Source organism: Cebus imitator, unplaced genomic scaffold (assembly GCF_001604975.1).
Source record: "Cebus imitator isolate Cc_AM_T3 unplaced genomic scaffold, Cebus_imitator-1.0 Scaffold841, whole genome shotgun sequence".
Classification (NCBI taxonomy): Eukaryota; Metazoa; Chordata; class Mammalia; order Primates; family Cebidae; genus Cebus; species Cebus imitator.
In genome coordinates this window covers 286,229-297,463 of record NW_016108156.1, presented here as the reverse complement: position 1 = coordinate 297,463, position 11,235 = coordinate 286,229, and the positions used below count along the sequence as shown (strand labels likewise).

The 11,235-nt window shown below is 41.1% G+C and overlaps 2 protein-coding genes across 5 annotated transcripts in view; one reads left to right on the top strand and one right to left on the bottom strand.

Moving 5' to 3' along the window:
- Positions 1-74: 74 nt before the first annotated feature.
- LOC108297763 (rab GTPase-binding effector protein 1-like) lies at positions 75-8,100 on the top strand (the record flags this gene model as incomplete). The annotated part of the gene is made up of 5 exons (XM_017520461.2): positions 75-156; positions 794-849; positions 2,930-3,028; positions 3,964-4,080; positions 5,331-8,100. Coding segments are annotated over 5 exons (456 nt in total), but the record flags the coding sequence as incomplete, so codon positions are not given.
- A 204-nt stretch (positions 8,101-8,304) lies between these two features.
- Positions 8,305-11,235, bottom strand: part of NUP88 (nucleoporin 88) — a 32,756-nt gene continuing 29,825 nt past the window's right edge. For 2 of the 4 annotated variants that reach the window (XM_017520475.2, XM_037735562.1), the window contains exons 10-16: positions 10,764-10,922; positions 10,044-10,169; positions 9,870-9,935; positions 9,658-9,738; positions 9,256-9,382; positions 8,983-9,101; positions 8,305-8,544 (exon numbers count right to left, since the gene is read on the bottom strand). In XM_017520475.2, the coding sequence (XP_017375964.1) occupies positions 8,481-8,544; positions 8,983-9,101; positions 9,256-9,382; positions 9,658-9,738; positions 9,870-9,935; positions 10,044-10,169; positions 10,764-10,922 (742 nt within the window). In that variant the 3' untranslated portion in view covers positions 8,305-8,480. The remainder of the gene's footprint in view (positions 8,545-8,982; positions 9,102-9,255; positions 9,383-9,657; positions 9,739-9,869; positions 9,936-10,043; positions 10,170-10,763; positions 10,923-11,235) is intronic. The other 2 variants (XM_017520473.2, XM_017520474.2) reach the window with 2 other exon arrangements.

Genomic DNA, 11,235 nt, shown 5'->3' with positions numbered 1-11,235 from the left:
CACTCTCACAAACCCAATAATAATTTATTTGTTGAATCCAGGCACTGCGGGAATTGGTATTAAAATACCGTGAGGACATCATTAATGTGCGGACATTAAAAGAAAATCTTGAAGAAACTCTGCAGCTAGAAATAGAAAACTGCAAGGAGGAAATAGGTGAAGATAATAGTGATGTAGTTTGGAATAAGAGTCACTAAATAAAACTGTATTAAAGAAGTAATATATGACCGTGGAGTCTGGAACACGTAAAAGCATAGGAAAGAATTTAGTAAGGACTCAGTCCATTTTTTGTAATTTTTAATACAAAAATTAGCCACCACGCCTGGCTAATTTTGTATTTTTAGTAGAGATGGGGTTTCTCCATGTTGGTCAGGCTGGTCTCGAACTCCCAACCTCAGGTCATCCGTCCACCTCCAAAAGTGCTGGAATCACAGGTGTGAGCCACCACACCCAGCCAAAAACTTGTCTGTTTATGAGTTCTGTGGCCTTTTTGGCAATTATTCATAGATAGGAGACTCAGTACTTGAACCCAGACCCAGGGGAACATGATTTGATGCGTGGCAGTTCCCTGCAGAGATATGATATATGATCTAGAAGTAGTTTATGATACAGTAGCCATTTGCGTGGACCTGAGCCTAAATATGCTGACTGCTTGGTGATAATTTTGAGAAGGCAGCCCCACAACCCATGTTCAGTATATGTTTGCATCCTTTGGAGGTGTCTAAAATTTTAAAACAATTTTCATCAATAATAATAGATGAATGCTAACACGTCTCAATTTTTTTTCTTCTAGCTTCCATTTCTAGCTTAAAAGCTGAATTAGAAAGAATAAAGGTAGAAAAAGGACAGGTAAGTCGTGAGTTTCAAATTTCAGCAACCAGTGGTTATTTATTGACTTCTATGCTAGACACAACAAACAAAAAATAATTAAGGCATGGGCCCTGTCTTAAGAAACTTCTGTCTAGTGGGGAAAAGACAATGGGGTAAGGGTGTGATGTGACTGAGAATGCCTCGTGTGTCAGGCCACGTTAAACTGAGGAGGTGAGGCTAATGTGTCTGTAGCCCGGAGTTGCCTAGTGTAGTGCGAAGATAGACCAGGCATGGTCATAACATGGCATATGCTTAGAGGTACAGTGGAAATATGTATGAAAACAGTACAAACGAGATGTTTTCTAGCTGGTTTAGTCTCTTAGACATCATCATTACCTTTCATAGTAATCCTATTCAACTTCTTGACCTCATCGTTCCTTGATTTAGAGATTTTCACCTCCACTCTGCCCTCCCTTCCCATGCACTGGGCTGAACTTTGCCCGACTGTGTCATCTCACTGCAGCCTAGTTCCTTGAGCACAATCTGCCATCCTGCCAGCTCTTCATCCTGCAGGCCTATCCATCTGAGTATCTCATTCAGGCCTCCAGTTTGTTTTCCCTTTTATCCTGGTTGTAACAGCTTCATGGCTTGCTTGCTTTCCCCTAGGTTGCATCTTACTTCCCCTCATCACCCACCACATCTGCCCCCCTCTTTGACTCCTTGTCCTGCTGCTGCCCTCACTTGACTACTGCTGAACCCTGGACTAGTCCTGCTGTCCCTAGCTGGTGATGCCACCAGACTTGGTGACACTGCATGCTCATGCTGCCAGATAGGCCTCCAGTGTTTCTCATGCAGCCTTTCATGTGTCCTCAATTGCATCTCTTCCATTCCTTAGAGGGGCAATTTCAGTCACCTTTACCTCAGCCCCATCGCTCAGCAGATGCTGGCCTCAGTCCTCAGGCATAAGGCAGGGCCACCTTCAGCTACTGGGCTCCTCAGTTACAGGTTCTCCTTTTATTCCCAGCCTTCTCTTTTTCTTCAGAGAAAATAATGACCTGCTTCTGACCATAGTGCCTTGGCATAGGTGCTTTTACTGAGTATCTTTGGACTTTTCCAGATGTCCCCTCACAGCTCTTGACTGGTATTTTCCATGATGCATGAATAGGCTCAGTTGTCTCCCATTCAGAGAAGACGTTTCTCTTTGCACTCCTCTCCCAAGATACCAATCTTTCTTCCTTCCTGTTGCCACAGTCTTGCTCATCTCACTGCCTGACTTCCCAGTCACCCCTTCACCTGCTGCAGTCTGCTTTCTGCCTCCACTTTGCTACTGATATTGCACCAGAAGAAATGACCAGTGCTCTAAATACATCACATCCTTTCCACTCCAGCTGCCACTCTTTTGAGTTCAGACTTCACTCTCACCTGACTTACTGTAACAGCCTAACTTCCTTGCCTCCAAAATCTGTCCCCTTCTAATTCATCTCCATATTGAAATCAAGATGATCTTTACAAATTATAAACTTGATCACGTCCCAGTCTAGTGGAGAGCCCTCCAGTGGTTCCCTTTATGTACAGGATCATGTCTATATCCTTGGCCCACCAATAGCTCTCCTGCTTCAGCACCTCTCCGCCTCATGTTGGGAGTCTGTGGCTCCCAACATACTTGCTGTGCTTGTAGGCAAGCCGAACATCCCACTGTTCCTGCATGCGTTTTTAATGCATGCCCTCCATTCCCTCTTTAGACTAGAGTATCTCTCTGCATCCTCTCCCCCATGTCACCCTTGTCTTTCCTCTGTAAAAATATAGGAGTCAAATGTCCTCTCCTCAGTCCTTTGTAACTTTTCTGGCAGAATTAAATGCTTCTTCCTTCATCCATGTCTGTTTCTCTGTTCTCCATCTTGAGGCCTTAGAATATAGTTTAAGTGCCTAATTAATGGTTAATGAAAGAATAGTTCAGGAAGAATACATAGGAGATCCACAGAGATGAAAGAGAGAGTAGTAGTATTCCAAGGGTAGCCTGAGAGTCTCGGTGTAATTCTCCAGGCCATAGGCTCTTTTAGGCAGTATACTGGGGCTCTAAGGGAGTTTCTATGAGTTTCAGCCTTTTCCTTTTTCACAGTTGGAGTCCACATTAAGAGAGAAGTCTCAACAGCTTGAGAGTCTTCAGGAAATAAAGATCGGTTTGGAAGAACAGTTAAAGAAAGAGACTGCTGCTAAGGTAGTATTTTTCTTGGTCATTTAATTTTAAAAAGCAGGACTAAGAATGTAGGATCACATCTTATGTGTTTAAGAAAAAAATATTGGTACTTTGAAGTGTCACTTTTTAAAAAGTTGGCAAGATTGTCAGCTTGTGAAAAGAAAAAATGTAAACAAATTGATCTGTTACAGCGGGGTTAAATCTTTCTGCTAGCTCTGAAGGCATGTGTCTTTGGCTTACTTCAGATAGTAGGCAATCAGGGCCATTGACCAAGCTTGGGCACTACCTAGTTAGAAGCACTGATTTGAAAATATCATTCCATTTGACGGATATATCAAATCCAAGGAGAGATTGTATCAAACCAGATTTGCTGCCTAAATTTTGGTTAGTTCTGTTAGAATAAATATGCATGTTGTGGGGGTACTTTCCTAGAAATGGTCTTAGTGAGCTTAGTGGTCAGACCTTGAAGTACAGACAGTGTTGTTTAACTGTTTGTTTTCAGAAAGGCTCCCACACATCCTTCTCGTTTTCTGCTAGAGAGATTGGGGATAGCTGGGGCTGACTGGGGCATATTCACTGTTTCCTGGTGGATGCTTGACTATTGAGATTGTCAGAGGAAATCCTGTTTGTATCCCTGTTGCTGTGACAGATGCTGATCTTAGCAGCTGTGTTTTGATGATTATAGCCAGTCACCAGCCACTGCGGGTGGGGGTGCAGCACTTTAATCCATTTCTTCCTCTGGCTTTCATACCCAGTTAATCTTAGGACCTAGAACAAATATTCTAGACGGCTTGCACTCTTGCCTTATAGATGGAAGAGACTGGTAGTATATAGGAGTGTGATGGATACCCTCCCACTTTTCTGCTCTAGTAGTAGGTAACTACAAGTTACTAGATTTCCTGATTCTGACCTTTGCTCTTTGGCATTAATCTTCATTCAAAACTTGTATTTTTCAGGCCACCGTTGAACAACTAATGTTTGAAGAGAAGAACAAAGCTCAGAGATTACAGACAGAATTAGATGTCAGTGAGCAAGTCCAGAGAGATTTTGTAAAGCTTTCACAGACCCTTCAGGTGAGGCATTTGGGGAACCACAGAGCATGAAGGCAGTTTTAGGGGACAGAACCTTGCTGATCCCTGACTTGACCACTGGCAGTAGCTAGAGGTTTAGAGACTATGGCTGCTCCTAGCACCACCCCAGATGTCTGCCTCATCATTCAAGCCAGAAACCTGGTGTGTTCTTCAGACTTGGCCCCCTTTTTTTCCTCTATACCTGCCAATTTTGCCTCCTTATGAGTCAAGTAAACTCCTCAGCATACCATGTAAGACTCTTCCAAGCCAGGCCTAGCCCAGTGTTTTGCTTATCTGTCTTGTTTTATACTCTCATGTTTAACTACTTATGGTTCCTTGCTCACAGCGTGGTGTTGCATCTGGTAAGCATCTTTGTCTCATCCCCTCCTGACTCCTTCCTTTCAAGGCTCAGCATAGGTGTGTCCTCTCCATGGAGCCCTTCATGGTCCCTGAGCTGGGCTAAAGTGCCTTCTTCCGTGTGCCATGCTCCCTCAGCACTCTATGAATACCTGTAATGAGACAATGACATTTAGAATATTGTTCTAAAACTCTTAAGTTTGTTTCCCAGTGGAACTGTAGATTAAGGGTCAGGAGTCAGGTCTCATTTGTCTCCATAATCCTAACAAGGTACAATTTAAAATCCTAATCTGGGCTGGGCATGGTGGCTCATAGCTGTAATCCCAGCACTTTGGGAGGCTGAGGTGGGAGTTAAGGACCAGCCTCGCCAACATGGAGAAACCTCATTTCTACTAAAATTATAAAAATTAGCTGGGGCTAGGAGTGGTGGCTCACTCATGCCTGTAATCCCAGTACCTTGGCAGGTGGATCACCTGAGGTCAGGAGTTCGAGACCAGCCTGACCAATATGGTGAAACCCTGTCTCTACTAAAAATACAAAAATTAGCCAGGCATGATGGCACATGCCTGTAGACCCAGCTGGTTGGGAGGCTGAGACAGGAGAATCGTTTGAACCCAGGAGGTGGAGGTTGCCGGGAGCCGAGATCACACCATTGCACTCCGGCCTGGGTGAAAATAGCAAAACTGTCTCACACAAAAATAAATAAAAAATAAATCCCAGTCCGTTACACAGTAACTTCGGGGAATTATTTAAAAAATTTAAATTGTTCTTGTTGTCTCCCTTTGACATTACTACTACTCTGGTAAGTTAAATCTGCTGCATCTCAGCTAAACCAGTCAAAGTTCAGAAAGTCTAGGCAGGAGCCACTTGTACTCATCTCACCATTGTTTCTTCAGGTGCAGTTAGAGCGGATCCGGCAAGCGGACTCCTTGGAGAGAATTCGGGCGATTCTGAATGATACTAAACTGACGGACATTAACCAGCTCCCCGAGACATGACACCCTGATGGCAGGATTCTAGCCTGCACTTTGGGTTTTTAACTCATCTTTAGAGCAACATTAATTGTTATTTAACTCTTACCTGAAGAAAGAGAAGTCACAACAAAAGGAAGACTGGAGAAATGCTTACTTCTAGAGGGAGAAGACTGTGCAGCACAGGAAACAGCAGCAGTGGGGCGATCTGCAGCCAGGATACCTTCAAATGGGAACACTAATGAGATTCCAGGCTTGATTCCAACAGGCGTGGGATCAGATTTGGTGATGGAAAAAGTGCTGTTTCCTTGCCTGCTTTCTCCCATAGATTTTTGGAACACATTTCCCTACCCTAAAGCGACATCCCAGTAGTGTTTGGAATTTTCTGTTCATAGATATTGGAAGAGAGAATTTGCTTTACCTGTTGTCTAGAGCTCATCAGTAACAGCATTCAGTTAGCAGACAGAGGTGTGTAGTATGCTGTATGAATATTTTATATTAAAATATGAAGGTTTGGAGCAGGCCATTGGCTACTGACTATATTTCCCTTGCTCAGTACATTTTTGTTTTCCTTTTACCATTTTATCTTGTTTTGGAGGACCTTAAATGCTACTGAAACTTACCTGAGAACCATAGGACTGTGGCAGACAAAACAATTCAGGAAGTGAATTAATTATGAGGATCTGAAAACTTGGTTGGGGCCATATATATATATATATATATATATATATATATATATATGTGAACGTTAAAGGAAAAGCACAAGAAACTTTGGAAGCACTTTTTCTGCAAACTTAGATGATCGTCATGGGCCCACAGGTACCAGGATAAAGCCAAATTGGTACCATCTACTCTTTAGAAGTGTTTTAGTCTAGTCATTGGATCAGTGAAAAACATTAATAAAACAAGCTTTGTCTGACAACCTCTAGTATACATTTACAAATCTCCTTATTTTTCCAACTTGGATCATTAGGCTTAAGTACTACTTGTTTCAAATGTGTCAAAAACAAAAATGGTAACTAGGTTGACAGATATTTTGTATTTTTTCTTTTAAATTCAGATCTGCAATGTAAGTAACAATGCTTCTGGAAAGCCAGTTAGAATATTGATCAATTTGGAAATCTGCCATCTCACTTTACAAGAGGTTAGATTCCTTTCCTGTGTGAAGAAAGCCTCAATGAAACAGGTCTTTGCCATAACTTGATGATTGAGTGCTACAGAAAGCACAAAGAACTGATTCATGTTCACCAATACCTGCTGAGTACCGACCCAGGAATATCCAGTGGATGGATGGCTACACTGTTTAATTCATCATCCAGATGGTTCAAAGGTAAAATGGTTTTCAAATAATTTTTGAGATTGGTTGCATCACAGCAGGGTACCTGAAAGAGGCTTCTGGGAGTTAGTGAACTAGGTAGATTGTTTTGTTCACGTAAAGCCACCATCCACCGTCAACTTAAATTGTCTTTGTTATAAATAAGGTCACTATGGACTTGCCCTAAAGATCTTCTGTACTTCCGTGTTCCATAGGACAAATGATAAGTACTACATACCTCATCTCTTGGGTTATTATTGTAGTCTTGCATTCATGATTATGAATTTAAAAATAAATGCTAATTATGGAAATAGTACTAAAGGCTTGCTGCGCATGAAACATTATTTTAATTGGTTTAAAGTCCCTTTATAAAGAGTGCTACATGGTTTAGATAAAGGAAACACATAACTATCGAGTTACAGGGGATTTTATTAATTATAAAATGCAATCAATTTAAATTACATAGGTTTAAGACTAGTCCCTTGGATAAGCCCCAAGCAAATTTGTCTTCAGATTATTAAAATTAGTGCTGTAAATCAGGGTGGGCAATTCATAGCCTTTCTGAACTGACTGAACTATAGCTTGCAGTGAAATGTTCTGCTGAGATGAGCACCTTACAGATATTTTTTTCTAGAATATGGTACTGGGTAATAAAATCATCACAATTTAGGGAATGGTTAGTGGTTTCTACTGTGGCAAATGCAAACTATTGGAATTCACTTTATTGAGAAAAATATTGTAGAAAAACCCAAACTGAGACTCTAGATTTTGTTTGACAATGCGTTTCTGGTATGAAACAAACTACTGTGACCCTGTACAGGGAGGAAACAGTTCTTTCAGCTGGGTTTTCAGCATAAATGGGAACTGATTGAGAAGGCAGGATTTAGCCCAGAAGAATCAGTCGGGTTTCACGAGTGTTCCTGTGTTTATATTCAGTCTGTGCATACATGTTCTCACGCATGTCTAACCTGATTTACCTCTTACCTGTAACCTACTTTATGTGGTTTTAAATTGGCAGTCACTCAGCCATTTCTAAGCAGGTATAGTACTACCTTTCAGAACTCATTGGCAAGTATGAAAAAAAGACTTAAAGAGAACTGAGAACAAAGTCACATTCTGCATACTAATCTATTTTTTTCTCCCTTTAAGGTGCTAAACTTGCACCTCATGTCCACTCAATAACAAGTATTGTGGCATAGAGCACAGCCTTACTCAGCTCTGAAAGGTAATACTGCCTGTGAGGAAGTGAGCCAGCAGTGGCCTTTGCAGTTGTGGATCTTGAGCTCTGCTCTCAGCAGACTTCAAGTGTAACCATTTGTTAACTGTACTGAAGGCGTGTCCTTAAGAAAGTGTTCAAATTAAAAAAGCTGCTGCCGAGTACACTGTGTGGTCTTTTCCTTTGAATCCTAGGGTTCTAACCCTCTTCAGAGTCATATTTCTGGTGCTACTTGAAAACAGCGCTTTTATTCTTGCTCAGATCTGGAGAAAACTCAACAGAGCTCAGGGAGGTTCTGGCAGTGTAGAGTGAAATAATCCTGAGTCCTTGCTGAATACCACTGTAGGCTCGAGTTACAAAGCACATTCCAATTTTAAATAAAAGCATTTATTGAATAAATATAAAACTATTTAAAAAGATGAAAAACCACACCAAAGGTCATCCAAAATGCCTTTTTATAAATGAGATAATGCTACCTGTTTTACAATATGAGTTTAAGCCTTCAGTGGTGTTCACTTCAAGTGTGATTCGGCTCCTGGTGGTGTCAGAAGTTAACATGATTGCGGATATCATTGATTTGCTTCACCATTTCCTTTATGTGTTCACCCCTGTAAAATCGTAAAGTCACTTACTTTTGGAAATGTAATAAACCATTTGTATGGATTCTTAAGAATTGAAATGGTTAATGTTGAAGTATCTAAGAACTGCTTTGCCAAAATTAACAGCTGAAGGTTTCAGATGGATAGCAATAGTGTTCACTATTCATTTAAGATGGCAAACAGTGATGCTAGTACTGGAAATATTTTTGAACATAATTGTAAAATACCTTTGGCCACACAACAAAATCATGTTATTGGAAGGTCATAATTTTCAGTCCTCCCACTATAGTTATTTCTTAAGTCCCTATGTATCATGTGGCTCTCATCCCAGTAATTACATGACATGCAAATACCAAGATTCAGGTTTCTATTAAGACAGAGGTTGATTGTGGTATAGTGTAAAGGAAAAACTATCTCAGTAATAGCTGATTGGAAGTATTTACTTACTCTTCCTTCAGGATGGACTGAATGCACTTTCGCTGGTAGGCACTGAGAGTAATGGTGGGTTTTTGAAGACTCAACACCTTCTCCATCTTTCGCTGTTGATAGTCTTTTTTCATAGTGACCTTAAGTATCAAAAATAGATATTCTGGCAATGGTTTGCCACACATTTTCACACTATCTTTTTGAATCTGCTCTTTTTACATTTTTGTAAAATTTTCTGTAGAATAAGTGCTTTAAAAAAATTACCAAATTCAGCTACTTTGCATCTATTCCTACCTGTTTTATGGCGTTGCCCAAATGCCGAAGTTGATCAGGTATTAGCTGTAGTTCTTTCTTCATGTCTCGCTCACTATCAGAGAGAACTGGGAGCTGAGAGTGAAAACTGTGAAGTACTTTTTTCATCCTTCAGAAAAGACAAGCACACATCTCAACTTAAGGTCTCTGCTAATTAGGAGAAACATAATCACAAACCTCTTAATTCATGAATCTGGTCTCTGGGAAGTAGGCCCCATAGGAAGGTCTAAGGGAGAGCGTCATGTTTTCCCCAATATGTACTTCAGAGGAAAGGTAGGGGGATCAATTCAGTCCTGCAGGTATGTACGCACCTGCCAATGCCCATTTTCTTAAATATCACTGTTAGTACTGAGTAGGTAGCTACATGTTACACAGCCCACTGACCTGTTCATGATATCCTCTTGTTTTTCCTTGGCTTCCTCATACTTGTCAGCTAAACGCTCAGCCATTTCCCGCAGACTTTTCCTAATGACATAAGAAACAAGAGACTCCTGGGGTCCACACCTTGATGCTGAAACCAACTAATGTGGCTCAGAATCTTAGGGTGAATATGGTTCCAGTCTTACTGTTTTCATCTCCCTATTTTTGACACTTACCTCTCCTCTCGACAATAATTGAGATCTTCTAGTTGTTTCTTTTTTTGTTCACATAATAATTTGACCCTTCAAGAACAAAAAGAAATAGAGTTTAATCAGAAGCCAGGTCTAGGCTATGACATAGCATCAGCTACCAGCCAGGGATTAATGGTTTGTGAACAAAGGACATCATACCTCCGTTGAATCTCCTCCTTTGCCAAGTCCTGTTTAAGAATGTACTGTTCTCTGAACACTTGGGTGGCTCTGCTGATGAGCTGAAGACATTCTTCAGGAGGAGGGGCTATGTCCTTTTCAGAAGATCTTAAAAACAAAGTTTCTACCTTTATTTTCCTTAGCTGAGTAAAACAACTGAAAATAGACTCAAGTCACAGGTGCTTTTCAAACTTTTTATATTTTTTATTTCTTTGAGATGGAGTCTCACTCTGTTGCCCAGACTAGAATGCAGTGGTACAATCTCAGCTCACTGCAACCTCTGCCTCCCAGGTTCAAGTGATTTTCCTGCCTCAGCCTCCCCAGTAGCTGGGATTACAGGTGCCCACCAGCACGCCTGGCTAATTTTTGTATTTTTAGTAGAGACAGGGTTTCACCATGTTGGCCAGCCTGGTCTTGAACTTTCAACCTCAGGTGATCTGGCTGCCTCGGCCTCCCAAAGTGCTGGGATTACAGGTATGAGCCACCACACCTGGCATAACTTATTTTTAAACACTTCCTATATATCATTATCAGGTGCCACTTCCCCCTACCTCATTCACTAATTGATTAAATATATCCAGTTTCTTCCAAATCCATCACAGTAAAAAGTAGAGGAAATAGATGAGGACAGAAAGGATGCACAGTAATTATGAAGATGGAAGAGAACCCATTCATAAAACCGCTATGCCCAAGGTTGCATACTTCAAAAATGCTGGATTGGCAACATTACGTTGCAAAATGCTTCTAATATGCTTTTCAAAGGAATCTGGGGTTTCAGCCAGAATACGGAGGGGAGACTCTGCCACTTCAACATCTTCTCGAGTACAAAGCAGAGGAGGAGACGCTGGATGCACTGTACTTCTGCAAAATAGATAAGTAAATTGAAGTCTACCATGGAGTGATTTACTGTATTACAGAAAAGCAGAAACCACACTGATCCAGAACTTTCAGAATACAAAAATAAGGTGTTACTTTTGTAAAAGTGCAAGAATGCATGTTTTCCACCTTGAAAAGGTCACTTTGGGAAGCTACACCCTTACTCTTCCAATGCCCCCATCTGTCAAGGCATTTCTGATTGCCATTTCCAGTCATTTTTTAAAAGATCAAGGCAGCACAAAAACATAAACCCATCTGGCAAAGGACTTAAGAGCCAGTTTATAAGCCAGAGCTACAA